The 14,866-nt window shown below is 52.0% G+C and overlaps 1 protein-coding gene across 1 annotated transcript in view; it reads right to left on the bottom strand.

The window, feature by feature from the left end:
* The window catches only part of LOC146356048 (uncharacterized), a 30,908-nt gene that overhangs the window by 13,787 nt on the left and 2,255 nt on the right, over positions 1-14,866 (bottom strand). Inside the window, exons 3-11 of the mRNA XM_084830003.1 lie at positions 12,967-13,032; positions 10,457-10,586; positions 9,857-9,964; positions 5,228-7,612; positions 4,550-4,610; positions 4,399-4,462; positions 3,429-3,538; positions 1,750-2,130; positions 43-486 (exon numbers count right to left, since the gene is read on the bottom strand). Of these exons, the coding sequence (XP_084686129.1) occupies positions 43-486; positions 1,750-2,130; positions 3,429-3,538; positions 4,399-4,462; positions 4,550-4,610; positions 5,228-7,612; positions 9,857-9,964; positions 10,457-10,586; positions 12,967-13,032 (3,749 nt within the window). The remainder of the gene's footprint in view (positions 1-42; positions 487-1,749; positions 2,131-3,428; positions 3,539-4,398; positions 4,463-4,549; positions 4,611-5,227; positions 7,613-9,856; positions 9,965-10,456; positions 10,587-12,966; positions 13,033-14,866) is intronic.

A 14,866-nucleotide genomic window follows, 5' to 3' on the forward strand; every position in this document is an offset into this window, starting at 1 on the left:
AATGGGCGTGCAGCGCCTTGACGGCTTTTTCGCAGAGGAGACCGTGTCTTCCTGTCCCGTTCACAGCAAATCAGTTCACAAACCCCGACTGCAGCCAGCCTCCCCCTTCGCAGACCCCGACTCACCCGCAGGCATCGGTCTCCCCAGCCCCGCGGCTCCGGCTCCTGCCACTGGGAGAAGCCGCTGCAACCTCCCCCCTCGCGCGCTCCCTCCCCAAATCCCTCCTTCACCAGGGGCTCCAGGGCTTCCTGATGCCGGACGGACAGTTCCGGCTCCCAACTGCAGGGCGGTGGGGGCACGCGCAGCAGGCGGGGCAAAGGGCCCCGTGGGCAATGCAACAGGGGCGGGCAGCACGGAGCTCCGGGGCGGATCACGTGCAAGCCAAACAAAGGCTGCGGGGAGAACCCAAACGCCAGAGTTGGGCCGTGCGCCTCTATTATCGCAGGACACCCCCGCGCCGTGCCACAAGGGCTTGCATAGGGCGACCTGCATTGGGAACCCGAAGTGAGGGTTGTGCGCACTTTTGTTGTTGTTCAGTCGTTCAGTCGTGTCCGACTCTTCGTGACCCCATGGACCATAGCACGCCAGGCCTTCCTGTCCTGCGCTCTCTCCCGGAGCGTGCTCAAGTCCATATTCATTGCATTGGTGATGCTATCTAGCCATCTCATCCTCTGCCGTCCCCTTCTCCTTTTGCCTTCAGTCTTTCCCAGCACAGGGTCTTTTCCAGAGAGTTTCCTCTTCGCATTAGGTGGCCAAAATATTTGAGCTTCAGCTTCAGTATCTGTCCTTCCAATGAGCAGCCAGGGTTGATTTCCTTTAGGATGGACTGATTTGACCTCCTTGCAGTCCAGGGGACTCGTAAGAGTCTTCTCCAGCACCACAGTTCGAAAGCATCAATTCTCCAGCTCTTACAGCCATACATTACTACCGGGGAAACCATAACTTTGATTAGACGGACCTTTGTCGGCAAGGTGATGTCTCTGCTTCTTACTATGCTGTCAAGGTTTCCATAGCTTTCCTCCCAAGGAGCAAGCGTCTTTTAATTTCATGGCTGCATTCACCCCAGTATTCTTGCCAAGAAAACCCCATGGAACATATTGTGTGCACTGCCTCCCTCTATCTCCGCGAGGCACGTTTCGTTTCGAAGCCCCATTTCCTGGCAGCGCATCTCGCTGCTCTCCCTGCGGCTGAGCTCCCTGAGCAGGCCTGTGCAGGAGCGCTCGGTGGAAGTAGCCTGCCTTTTCCATTTCATGAGCGCTCGGTGGAAGTAGCCTACCTTTTCCATTTCGTGAGCGCTCGGTGGAAGTAGCCTGCCTTTTCCATTTCGTTTCATTTCAAAGTAAAATAAAAAGTCACCTTCCAACACAAAACTCCACTCCAAGAGACCAAGTCCTTTTGTCAGAGCGCCAGCTTTCAGGACTCAGAGTTCACTTCACGACATGCGCAGGGTGTTATTAGCAGCCGGCAGGGCACAGAGACACACGCAGCCTTCTCAGCGGTGGCCCCCGCCTTCTGGAACGCTCCTGTGGCCTGAGGGGTGGAAACAGCGGCAAACTTCAGACGCCTCTTTACTCAGGCTTTCCCTGACGTGGAATTGCACTGCTCTGTTTTAGTGTTTCTGGAATGTTTTTGATGCATTTATTCTTTTCTATTGTGTTTCTCTTGGCTTAACACAGTAACAAGGAACAGGTGCAGCAGATACAAACGGCTGAAAGGAAGGGGCTGGTCCAGCGGCAGGAATAAAAGTACCTTAACAGGATGGAAGAAAGCCCAGGCAAAGAGAGCCAATCAGATTTCCTGGCCCCAGCAGGGCGCTCCACAATCAGGGTGCCGCCACAGAGAAGGCCCTCTTGTCCTGCATCCTGACCGGTCCTCCCTCGGCCACCATCGGGACACAGAAGAGCCTCCCCAGTGCAGCAGGCAGGCTGATCCAGGAGGAGGCGATCTTGAAGTATCCTGATCCCAAGCCGTTCAGGGCTTTGGTAACAAGTAGGACCGGCCAGGAACCGTACCCGAGGGTGTTGCTCTGTGGTCGTTGGTTTCTTCCTGAGGGTTTTTCTACTTTTGCAGGACTTGGAGTTCCCCTCAGCTTGCTGATACCCCTTTTGTACATGGACGGTGCTGCTTTGGCTACAGTAGAAATGGGACTCTGAGAATTGGGATTGCTATTTCTATATACCAGTGAGAACTGAGGTGATCCTGCTCGGGGTTCCAGTCTGTGCCCATTCCCAGGATATTTTTTAATACATGTACGTGATATATGAAATGCATACAACGTTCTAGCAATTATACACGGGCTTCATCAAAAGTGGACCAAATATCGACAGAACTACCCATTTGAAGGTGTCTATATGCCATCAGTTCAAATACTGAAAGCGTTGTAAGGTCCTCAGTCCGCTGCATTATAGGAGGACAGTGTTTATCGTCCCAGTGTTTTAATATTGGCCTTTCAGCTGTCCAAAGAGTGCAGAGATTCCATTTCCGCTGACCAGTTGTTAATGTCCAAGAGGCAGGTAAATAATTTAGAAGACTGTGTAGATGTAGATACTAAAGACAGTTCCAATACAAAATTGATCTGCGCGGTAACTTCCCCCCACAAAAGAAGGAACTACCGGACATTGCCAAAACAGACCTTTAAAAGAAGCATTAGCTGCACTGCACTACCAGCAATTAGCTGAATTAGACAATCCCTTAGTAAAGAAATGTTGCGGTGTCCAATAGACACGAAACAAACATTTTTGCTGAATAAGACGCATCCTGATCTCCCGAGACATGACAGCTAAACGCCAAATCCACTGATTAGGCATTTTGTGGTGGTGCCCACAGCAGTTTCTCAAATTCCGAAATGTGCCCACAGATCCAAAGAAGGTTGGGAACCCCTGACGTACAATATACAATTCGCTCGAGTGTGGAGAGCTCCTGGTCAGGGTTCCAGTCAGACAGCCATGCCCTCCTCCAGGATACTCCATGGCATTCCCTCGCCCCTTCGCCTGACTCTCCCCCTCCCCTCACACATTCAGTCAGCATTCCCTGCTCACTGAGCACACCCAGTCCTTGTCAAGATTGGGCCGGGAAATAAAGGCGGGGGGGGGGGATATTTATTTCTTTATTGGAAATAAAGGCGGGGGGGGGGATGATAACCAGCACTTTGAATTGTGCCCAGAAGCCACCTGGAAGCCAATGCAACTGGAAGGAGCCACCTGGACGCCAATGCAGCTGTTGCAAACGAGGCATTCTGCGCTCCCAAGGACAGTGCTGCATTCTGGACAGCCGAGGTTTCCAGGGACCCTTCAAAGGCAGCGTGTTGCCGTAATCCAAGCTGGGTGTAGCAAAGGTCTCTGCGACCTCCGGAAGCTTCCTAGTCCCGGAGCAGAACTGCAGCCCGCTCCAAGGCATTTCAAGGGAGGTTCCAGGCCTGGCGTCAGCACTCGGCACCCTCCGGCAGCTGCCAGGGCCCAGGACTGCCCACCAGGGCCCCTACGGATGCCTTGCCCGGGCTCCCCTTTGAAAGAGGCTTTCTCTCAGCCTGCAGGCGACCCTGTTAATTACCCACAATGCACCGGTGCACCTGTGCTCCATCAGGGGCCTTGTGAGCGGCTTAAATGGTGGTTTCCAGGCCCAGCTACCCACAGCATACCAGAGTATCCATGCTGTTGCTCCCTGCCACCAGCTAAGCCTGCCAGGCAGCCCACCTACCCAGGAGGGTCCCCCCAGATGGCACTCTACGGAGGGCTACTGCATACCTGGAGGTCAGACACATAAAAGCTGTTCGCAAGAGGCTTTTGGGTCTGTGGGCAGAATCACAAAGCCATTCCGCTGCATTTCAGTGGCCGTACGCCCTCGCTCATTTCAAGATGTCTCTGCAGACTTATTCCATTCATATATATTTGGAAACATGCGTTTACGGCAATGAAAGCGTATCGTTCCCAATGACCGTGGTACAGGCCATTCTGTTTGGGGGAAGAAAGCTCATTCACAATGAATCTGGCTTCTGCTTTCCTTCCACGTCAGCGGAGACCTTTGTCCCTTTCTCCCCGCTTGGGATGGGCACAGGTGGGGCAGAGGTGGGGGGCCCTCCTCCTTCAGTCCACCTCCATTCGTGGATTTCTTTCTAAGCCCACCACCTGTAAGCACCCACCCAGTGGGCAAGGCTGAACTAACAGGAAATTCATCAAAATAGGAAATTCACCAAAAGAGGTCAAAGGTTTTATTGGGTACAATGCGCAATACAAGGACAGCAGAAAAAATAATAGTAAACCAAATAAGGATAAGAATAATTGAACAAAAGTCTAGCAATTGCTGCCCAGCTCTCTTTCATATTACATTCCAGCAACGCCCTGAACTCCCTCCAGCCCATCTACTTAAAAGCAAATCATCCTGAGTCGTTGCAAGACTCACAGCATGTGTAGCACGATCACAGTTCATAGGAACCAGACCGCAACGAGTCCAGCGGTACTTTGTCCTGCACCAGCAGAGAGAGAAAAGGAGAGACAGAAAGAAAAGGCGCGTTGGCGGTATGGCAGCATTATGCTGCCATGACATTCATTACGGCTGGATGGAAACGTCCGTGCCACGTTCTCCCAGGCTTGAATTCTGAAGTTCTTTCTGTCCTGAATATGAAGGAATTTGCAAACTAGGGTGAATTCCTATCAAAACTGAACTGAAATTAAAGTCTCTGCACTGGCCCGATGAAATATGTCCAGCTATTCCAAGCATGGAGGGGACCATGTTGTGCCTGCCATGTAGCTGTTGAAAGATGAGCAGCCTGTCAGAAAAATGAGGTGGGGACCCTAGTTCAGCACTAACATTGGGATAGACTCAGGGATTCAAACCCAGAGCTAAGCGTGCCAAGCCTGGGCATGGATGGAGGAATATGTCACACTCTCCGTTTCTCCCACATTCGAATGTTTTTTTTAAAAATCTCAACTTCTTTCCGTCCCACATATGAAGGAACGTATGAATTGTGGAAATTCTGATGAATACTGGCCTGAAACGAAATGCTCAGCCATCCCAGGCATTCATAGCAGTGTAGCAGTTCATACGATTCTCCAGCGCCCCTTTCTCTTTCACCAGCAAAGAGAGAAAAGATTAAGACTATGTGCTCTATATGGAAGCGTAAGGCTGGGGAGACATTTCCCACATTCCCAGCAATTATGGGTGGGTCTTTTTTGTCCCGTGTGACAAAAGAGCTGGTATTTCTGCTTAATGCATTTCTATTCTTTCTCGCCTCTATGGGCTCTCTCCTGGTGTCCAGTAAGCAGTGATTTATGAGAAAAACGTTTCGCACATGCCAAGCACTTAAAGGGTCTTTCTCCTGTGTGGACCCTCTGATGGATTACAAGGGTTTGCTTCCGAGCAAAACATTTGCCACACTCCAAGCATTTGTGGGGTTTCTCTCCTGTGTGGACTCTCTGGTGGGCAACAAGGCTTGACTTTTGAGAAAAACATTTGCCACACTCCAAACATTTATGTAGTTTCTCTCCTGTGTGGACTCTCTGGTGGTTTTGAAGGTTTCCCATCTGTGAAAAACATTTGCCACACTCAAAACATTTATGTGGTTTCTCTCCTGTGTGGACTCTCTGATGTAACACAAGGACATCTTTCCGGGAAAAACGTTTCCCACACTCCAAACATTCATGAGGTCTCACTTTTTTGTGGATTCTTCTGTGGCTCCCTAGATCTGATTGATGAGCAAACAATTTCCCACACTCCAAGCATTTATATTGTTTCTCTCCTGTGTGGACCCCCTGATGTTTATCAAGGTTTGATTTCTCTGCAAAACATTTCCCACACTCCGTGCATTTGTACATCCTTGATCCTGTATGGACACTCCAGTGTGTCACAAGGGCTGTCTCATGACTAAAACATTCCTCACACTCCCAGCATTGATATACTTTCTCTTTTAGGTGACCTCTCTGATGTGTTCGAAGGCTTTCCATCAGTGAAAAACATTTGCCACACTCCAAACATTTATGTGGTTTCTCTCCTGTGTGGACTCTCTGGTGGTTTTGAAGGTTTCCCATCTGTGAAAAACATTTGCCACACTCGAAACATTTATGTGGTTTCTCTCCTGTGTGGACTCTCTGGTGTTTATGAAGTGAGGATTTTTCAGTAAAACATTTGCCACACTCCAAACATCTATGTCGTTTTTCTCCTGTGTGGACTCTCTGGTGTTTATGAAGGTTTCCAATCTGTGAAAAACATCTGCCACACTCCAAACATTTATGTGGTTTCTCTCCAGTATGGACTCTCTGGTGTTTATGAAGTGAGGATGTTTCAGTAAAACATTTGCCACACTTGAAACATTGATGTGGTTTTTCTCCTGTGTGGATTCTCTGGTGTTTCAAAAGAGTGTCTTTCCTGGAAAAGCATTTCCCACAGTCCAAACATTCATGAGATTTGGCACACTCCAAGGATTTGTGTCTCCCTCTTGTGTGAATAGTTTGGTGTCTAAGAAGGTGGGATTTCTCCTGAAAACATTTGCCACACTCCAAACATTTATGGGGTTTCTCTGCTGTGTGGGCTCTCTGGTGGGTAACAAAGCTTGAGCTTTGAGAAAAACATCTGCCACACTCCAAACATTTATGGGGTTTCTCTCCTGTGTGGACTCTCTGGTGGCTTTGGAGCTGTGAACTCTGGGAAAAACATTTCCCACACTCCAAACATGTATGGGGCTTCTCCCCTGTGTGGACTCTCTGGTGCAACACAAGACTGTCTTTCCGGGGAAAACGTTTCCCACACTCCAAGCATTCATGAGGTCTCTCTCCTGTATGGATTCTTCGGTGACCCTTAAGGCTTGATTGATGAGCAAATGATCTTCCACAGTCCAAACATTTATATGGTTTCTCTCTTGTGTGGATTTTCTTATGACTAATAAGGTGTGATGAGACTGTAAATGATTTCCCACAATCCGCACATTCATACGGCCTCACTCCTGTATGTATTCTCTGGTGTATAGTAAGGTCTGATTTGCTGACAAAAGATTTCCCACAATCCAAACACTTGTATGGCTTATCTCCTGTGTGGATTCTATGGTGACGCTGAAGGTGCTGCTTCTGGGAAAAGCATTTCTCACAATCCATGCATTGGTAGGGTTTCTCTCCTCTGTGGATTCTCTGATGGATTGCAAGGTATGATTGTCCTATAAAAGATTTCCCACACTCCACACATTTATAGGGTTTCTCCACACTGTGCAACGTCTGATGCAATGCAAGTTGTGAACGTTCACCAAAACATTTCCCACATTCTGAGCATCTATAGGGTTTGTCTCCTATATGGATTCTCTGATGTTGCACAAGCCTTGCTTTTTCGGGTAAACATTTCCCACACTCCAAGCATGTGCATGATTTACCTCCAGCATGGAGCTTCCGGTGGATCAAAAGGACAGATCGATGAGCAAATGATTTCCCACACTCTGAGCATTTATGGCGTCTTGGTCCCCTTCGTGTTTGGCGGTTGCTCCCACATTCTGAACTTTGACCACAACTTTCCCCGCACTCTGAGCTTTCCTGGGGCTCCTCTCTTGTGTGGATTCTCTGGTGTGCAGCAAGAGACAATCTGAGGGCAAAACATCGGCCACACTCTGGGCAGTAGTGTGTTTTCCAGAAATAACCTGCTGGGAGGAAAAAACGGGTGAGGGGGAAACAAGATTTGCTCCTGAATCTGGCAGAGGAGGAACCTCGGAAAATACACGGAATGACGGCTTGATTAGAAGCTACACAAGATAAGGAGCTGTTGCTGTGCCGATCTCTTTCCCCCTCCACCCCGTGAAACATGTCGGCTCAAGCTTTGGGGGTCTCTTGGGCAAGAGGCCCTAAGGGGGTCTCTTCCTCCTCCCTACAGTCACACTCTTCCTCCCCCTCTGACCCCCCCCCCCCCGCTGCTCAGAGAGAAAGGGCAGGTGAGAAAGCACCTGGTGTTCCTTCTGCTCACCCCATCCCTAGCTTCCTCGTGCTCCGCCTGTGGACCAGGAGCACAGAGTACCAAAGAATCGTTGGAAGAGGAGTCAGAAGTTGTCGCCACATCTCGTGACGGGCAATTCCGCGCCTGGCGTGAAAGAATGCTTCCCTTCTTCTCTCTGCCAATCCGGTTGCCAGAGTCACCCCGTCCTAACACTGGCTGTAGATGGCTTAGGGCCCAGGGAGCTGAAGGGCCGTCTTTCCCAACGTGCGTCTGCCACGGACTGGGACCTGGGGGAGCAGGATCTCCTCTGCATACTGGTGGCAACGTACCCCAGGACTAAAGACCCAGGAATGTGAACGGGATGTTAAATGTCATGGGGGACAGTATCGAAGCTTGGGGGGCACCATGAACCACTGGCTGAGCGTCACACAGGGCCCCCCCGGCATCGTCTGAAACAGACCCCGAAGCCAGCAAGCCAGCCCTCGGAAGGTGGCGCCGCTCAAGCCCCTCCCCACCAGACGGGCCAGGAGGACACAGTGGTCGATGGTACGGAATGGCGCTGAGCGGTGCAGCAGAATGAACAGGGGCATATTCCCCCTGTTTAATTAACACATTTATATCCCGCCTTTTCCTCCACGGAACCCAAGGTGGCTTGCATGGTCCTCCTCCTCCTCCATTTTTATCCTCACAACAACAGCCCTGTGAGGTAGGTTAGGCTGAGAGTCAGTGACTGGCCCAAAGGCACCCAGTGAGCTTCATGGTCAAGTGGGGACTAGAACCCGCATCTCCCGAGTCCCAGTCCAGCGCTCCAACCACTACACCACACTGCTTCTCAGGGCGTACATCACCTATCAGGCAAGCAAAGCTCTGTCATTCCCAACCGGGGCCTGAAGCTGGCCTGAAAAGGGTCTAGATCACCTTCTCCAGCCGGTTGCCCTCCAGGCCTGTCGGAGGTATAGTGCAGCACCACACTGAGGAAGGCCGGTCTAGACCACCTCCTTCATTCAGAACCCCCCTGGAGCTGAGATGCCATCAGACACTCAAGTGCCTCTCCCAAAAATGGGGAATGGGGGACTGGTCAGAAACTACCCAACACGGTGCCACCCAAACAGGCTTTCCTCAGTCAAGGTTTCACAACAGCCCTCTTCAGGCTGGGTGACGTTCTGCCTTCCTCCAAGGACACGTTTCCCACGCTCTGTAGCCCCCCAATCAGCCCCCCATGAACTGCTTTCGTCAGCCAGGAAGGGCAAGGATGAAGCCTACGTGTGGACGGCCTTATTACCAAGGATCTTGTCCACATTCCCGGGCTGTACAGATTGAAACGGATCCATTCCAAAGGGACAAGCAGGAGCGCCAAAGGTACATCGTTCGGATCTGCTAGCCGTGTGGCATCTAAGTCTGAACAGATGCGAGCGACATCTAGCAAAGCCACACAGCGGACAACTGGGTCCGCTTCCTCAGCTCTCCCCGCTCCCTGATGTAGCGGAGCTTTCAATGGTTGGAGTGGCTCTGTGCAGTGGCAGAAAAGTACAAGCTCTTTGCTAAGAAAGGAAATAGCGATGTGAGAAATGGGCCTGACGATCGAAAGGGCTGATTCATCGTCAGGGAAGAACTTAATGTTCCTGGGCCTGTTAGAGAAGCCACCCCCTCTTCAATCATCCTAGAGATGATCAGAAGGAACCAAAGATCCAGGGGGCAGGATGGCTGAGCCGGGGGGAGGGAAGGCTTAGCAGAGTAGGAACCTAAGAGGAGCCCTACTGGATCAGACCAAAACCCCATCTTATCCGCCGTCCTCTTTCCAAAAGGGCAGAAGGAAGGTTCCGGGAGATAGGGTGGTTGAGTTAGCAAAAGAAGCGCCCTTCGGGATGAAATGACCGGGAATGCTGCTTTGCAGTTTCTCAGCAGGAGGTGAGAGAAGCCCGATGGATTCTTTGCTACACCTCGAGCTCTTTACCTGAGCTGCTGTCGGACTCGGTGACCTCTGTTCCCTCCGAGCCCTGCAGACTGGGCAGACACGGCTCTTCCTCTCGCTCTAGCCGGGAGACAAGGTCAGGCTTGGGCACTGCTGATCCCACGTGGGAAAGAGGAGAGAACAAGGAAACGTCAGGAGGAATTCAGTCTGAAGGCCCAAACCATCCCTGGCAGACACTCCTCCGAAGCCCTCTCAGACCGTTTTGGAGGAGAAGGGAGATCTGCAACGGATGTTCCTGGGGCGGTGTGAGCAGACAGAGCGGGAGAATGGCCCTGACTTTACAGGTCCTCCTCCCCCTTGGCCCCATACCAGAGGGATCCCGGAAGCAGGCCGGAGGGCAGGGGCAGCACAAGACCTCCTGCCGGCCCTGGCAGGAGGACACACGCTGCCCCCTCCCATCCCAGCTGCCTCGCTCCTGGAGGGAGGCGCCCTGACCCTCCAGGGCACCTCCCCGCCTGAGACCTCCTGCCCTGTTTTTATCTGCTGCCTTTCTAACAGGAGGCTGCAGTGCCAACTCTTTCCCATCAGACATCCTCCACACTCTCCCGGCTCATCACCCCAGCGAGGAAGGAAGCTCCTTACCCAGCAACGAGACCACGATCCCGTAATTCTCCAGCGTGACTTCCTTGTACAGGGCTCTTTGGTCTGCATCCAGCAGGGCCCACTCCTCCTCGGTGAAATGCACAGCCACCTCCTCGAAGGCCACTGGCCCCTGGAAGGACACAAGAGCCCTCTCTCAGTCTCCGCTACCCAGAAACCCTCTCCACAGTTCGTTCACACAGCCTAACGGGGGGGAAAGTGAGCTGTGAAAGATGGACTTGCAAGAACACAAGAAGAGCCCCGCTGGGCCAATCAAGGGCCCATCTGGTCCAGTTTCCTGATTCCCACAGCGGCCGGCCAGAGGCCTCCGGGAAGCCCAGAAGCAGGACACGGGCGCCACAGACCTTTCCCACTGTTGCTCCCCGACGACTGTGCCCAGGCGACACTCATCCATGCTCTCGAAACACGGACATTAAAAAAATCTTAATTAGCACCAAACCACATTAGATTTGTATACTGCCTAGCTGGGAAATGCCCAGCTGGCATATGAAGCTAGCCTTACAGGACTCATAGAATTATAGAATAGTAGGGTTGGAAGGAGCCTACAAGACCATCAAGTCCAATCCCCTGCTCAATGCAGGAATCCAAGTCAGAGCATCCCCGACAGGTGGCTGTCCAGGCTCCTCTTCAATGCCTCCAGTGCGGGAGAGCCCACTGCCTCCCTAGGTAATTGGTTGACTCGGGACCGCAGTCAGGACCCACCAAAATGGCAGAATGTCATGAGCAAGCTTTTGAGTTCTGCAGAACGCTTCGTCACGCTGCATGTTAAGCAAACGATGGGGCCCGAGGGGTGGGGAGAAAAGCTGGCTTGATATTGAAGCCACAAACTGTGCATTGAGTCACAGCCTGAAGGTGGAACGTAGAAGATTCCAGACACAGGCTGCCAGCCCAAAGTCGCTTACTACGGAGTAGGTCCCGTTGAACTCAGTGGAACCTACTTCTGACTAAACAGGCAGACGCTTGCAGTATGAACCGGGTTAGGCTCGAGTTGCAGCCCTCTGCTTGCAACTAGGGTGAAAATAAAGAAGTCCAGCATCGACCTGGATCCATGTCCAGCATTAAGCAAAGCAGGCAGGTCCCTTTGCCAGGCGAAGGAGAGAGCAGAAGCCATCTCCTTTGATTTTACCCGGCCCGAGGCAGCTGTTCCGCCCCTCTGGCAGCTGCCCCACTCCAGAGGACAAGGAGGAGGCCCTGTGCTGCCCCCGCAGCTGGGGAAGGAGGCACGAGTGAGCAGGCGGGGCTCCTGTCCTCCCCTCCCTGCTCGCCCCTGTGGCTGGGGAGGAAGACGCGAGCAGAGCAGCGTGGCGGGTGGGTGCGGGAGGAAGAGGCGGCAGCGGCACGGCGGGAGGGGGGGCGTAGGAGTGTGGCTGGCTGGGCGGGAGCTTCGGGGGGAGCAAAACAAATTGCCGCTCTTCCCACTCCGCACAGGTTCACGCGGGGGCTTCCTCTCGCTTCGTTATAGGGCCGGCCCTGATTTTACTGCTGAAAGAATGCTTTCTTTTCTCTATATGTATCTGGCTTTTGCACGTGAGCATTTTTATAAGCAAACGATGGGGCCCGAGGGGTGGGGAGAAAAGCTGGCTTGATATTGAAGCCACAAACTGTGCATTTAGTCACAGCGTGAAGGTGGAACGTAGAAGATTCCAGACACAGGCTGCCAGCCCAAAGTCGCTTACTACGGAGTAGGTCCCGTTGAACTCAGTGGAACCTACTTCTGACTAAACAGGCAGATGCTTGCAGTATGAACCGGGTTAGGCTCGAGTTGCAGCCCTCTGCTTTCAACTAGAGCTGCTGGGACGAAGACACAAATCGTGTCCGATTCCGCACCGTTGAAAATAAAGAAGTCCACCATCGACCTGGATCCGTGTCCAGCATTAAGCAAAGCAGGCAGGTCCCTTTGCCAGGCGAAGGAGAGAACAGAAGCCATCTCCTTCGATTTTACCCGGCCCGAGGCAGCTGTTCTGCCCCTCTGGCAGCTGCCCCACTCTGGAGGACAAGGAGGAGGCCCTGTGCTGCCCCCGCAGCTGAGGAAGGAGGCACGAGTGAGCAGGCGGAGCTCCTGTCCTCCCCTCCCTGCTCGCCCCGTGGCTGGGGAGGAAGATGCGAGCAGAGCAGTGTGGTGGGGGGCGTGGGAGGAAGAGGCGGCAGCGGCACGGCGTAGTGGGGCGGAGGAGTGTGGCTGGCTGGGCGGGAGCTTCGGGGGGAGCAAAACAAATCACCGCTCTTCCCACTCCGTGCGGGTTCACGCGGGGGCTTCCTCTCGCTTTGTTATAGGGCCGGCCCCGATTTTACTGCTGAAAGAATGCTTTCTTTTCTCTATATGTATCTGGCTTTTGCACGTGAGCATTTTTATATGGTGCACCTGGGACTTTTAGGCTGTAATTCTGTACCCAATTACCCGACAGGAGGTTCCCCTGAACGCAGTGGGACTTGCTTCTGAGCAGACATGCACAGCATTGTGCTGTCAGCCAAATTGTTCCACATCACTTTACCTGACGCTTTTCCTGGCCTTGTTCACTCGGCTTCTTCTTGGCCTGTCTTTTTCCACTTTTCTTTCTCTGTATGAAACAGGAGAAGAATCTTCTCAATAAAAAGTACATGAGGAAAGGAGGGGGAGTGGGGGGAGAATTGGGTCTCAGGGGCCAAAACTCTGGAAAAAGACTACGCTGGAGAGGTGGGCTTGGAGGCGGGAGACCCCAGTTTAAATTCTTGCTCAGCCCCTGAGGCTCCCTGGGTTGCCTTGGGCCAGTCACCCACCTTCAGCCTAATGTCAAAGTATCTATATCATTAATTTTTTACATTAAAACCATTACAACAAAAGCGAACAATGAGTGGAGGAGAGGGAATTCATTAGATGTGACACATTTCATTTTGGGCCTTCGTGTACAGTGTTCCACGCGTGGCCAGTGGTTCTCTTCCACTATCCTCCTTTCGGACGTAATCAGTGAAGCAGCACCATGTGCCAGAGGAGGAATCCGATTTCTGCCATCCTCCAAGCACTGCAGTTTGACTGAGATGTTTCTCGGCTGACATCATATTCCAGAGCTGAGAACAGAAGAGCCCTGCTGGATCACACCAAGGTCCATCTGGTCCAGCATTCTGTCACACAGCGGCCCGGGGCATCACTGGTTTCAAAATGACGTGTCGCAGATGTCTGTATTTTATCCAGTGAAATACGATTCTGTCATAACAAGCAATCTACGCTCCAGCTACGTGTGGTTTGACGGTTGTCTCTGGCAGCGATTGTTGCGTAGAGGGCGCATGGCGGGAGAATGTCATTGGGCCAGTCAGGGCCTGTTTTGTGCCCTGTGTCGGGGCTCTTGAAAGCAGAATATCATCTATTCCTGCAGACATCTTGTGCTGATGAGAGTGTCAGCTGAAATCCCTTTTTCTGGGCCACAAAATTCTTCATGAGCCTGTTGGATTGTATCCTTCTAGTAGCAGGGCAAATTCATCGGCTGTGTTCACACGACACGACACCCCGCCCTGTGAATAAGCTACGCAGCGAGGGTTGTTTCCAGGGCAACCCACAGTGCACCCGGCAGACAACTGGGCTCACCGTGGTTTGTTCTCCCCCTCTGTCCTCTCTGGTCCTCCAGCTGGGATCCCAGTGTCCTTCGCAGCAGAACCCATCTTATCTCCCTTCCCCCCCCCCCGCTCTGATTGTGCCCCCTTTTTGTTCCCCGGGGTTTACATTTTTATTTCATTTATTCATTTTAAAAATTATTTATGTTTTATTTGTTTTATCTTTTTAGCCACAAGACTAATGCGGACAAGATTGACTGGGAACATGGCATTTTGCCCCTCCTGCTGGGCAGCTCTGGACCCGATTTCCGCAACCCAGAACATGTTGAACAACCCCTAGAACAAGCCATGGGTTGTCAGGGTGGCTTGCTGCCCAAAAATAAGCCACCCTGCGGAAAGCGGTCTGGGTGCGGAGGACACGACAACCCATCGCGGCGAGTTTTCCACAATGGGTTGTCAAGCTATACGAACCCAGTCGTTCTCTTCACTATTTGATTTAATTACCTGCGGCCCCTTCCTGTCCAAATGCCAATGAACTATATACCTAATATCATCCCCGGCCACAGAATCATTTCCCCCTGCTTAAATTCATCTAGAGTTCAGGAAACTTCTTTTTCGACACATGGTCCACTGGGTTTCCTTAGCACATCTTGTACAATCAGATCGAAAATTTAAGCCACCAAGATAGCTGCTCCTCTCGCCTTTCAGTTTCCATGAGCTATATAGCTTTTTTCTCTCTCTGAGGATCTCAAGAGGGCATTGCTATCTTTCTTTTGGTGCGATTCCTGTACGAGGAGTAGCTCAGGCTTTCCCCCCTTTAATAAGGAGAAAGCTAGGGAACCGTCCTGCTCTCTCCCCTCCTGACCA

This window comes from Heloderma suspectum, chromosome 2, assembly GCF_057233095.1.
Source record: "Heloderma suspectum isolate Gila_16-S chromosome 2, 16-S_ref, whole genome shotgun sequence".
NCBI classification, from domain to species: Eukaryota; Metazoa; Chordata; class Lepidosauria; order Squamata; family Helodermatidae; genus Heloderma; species Heloderma suspectum.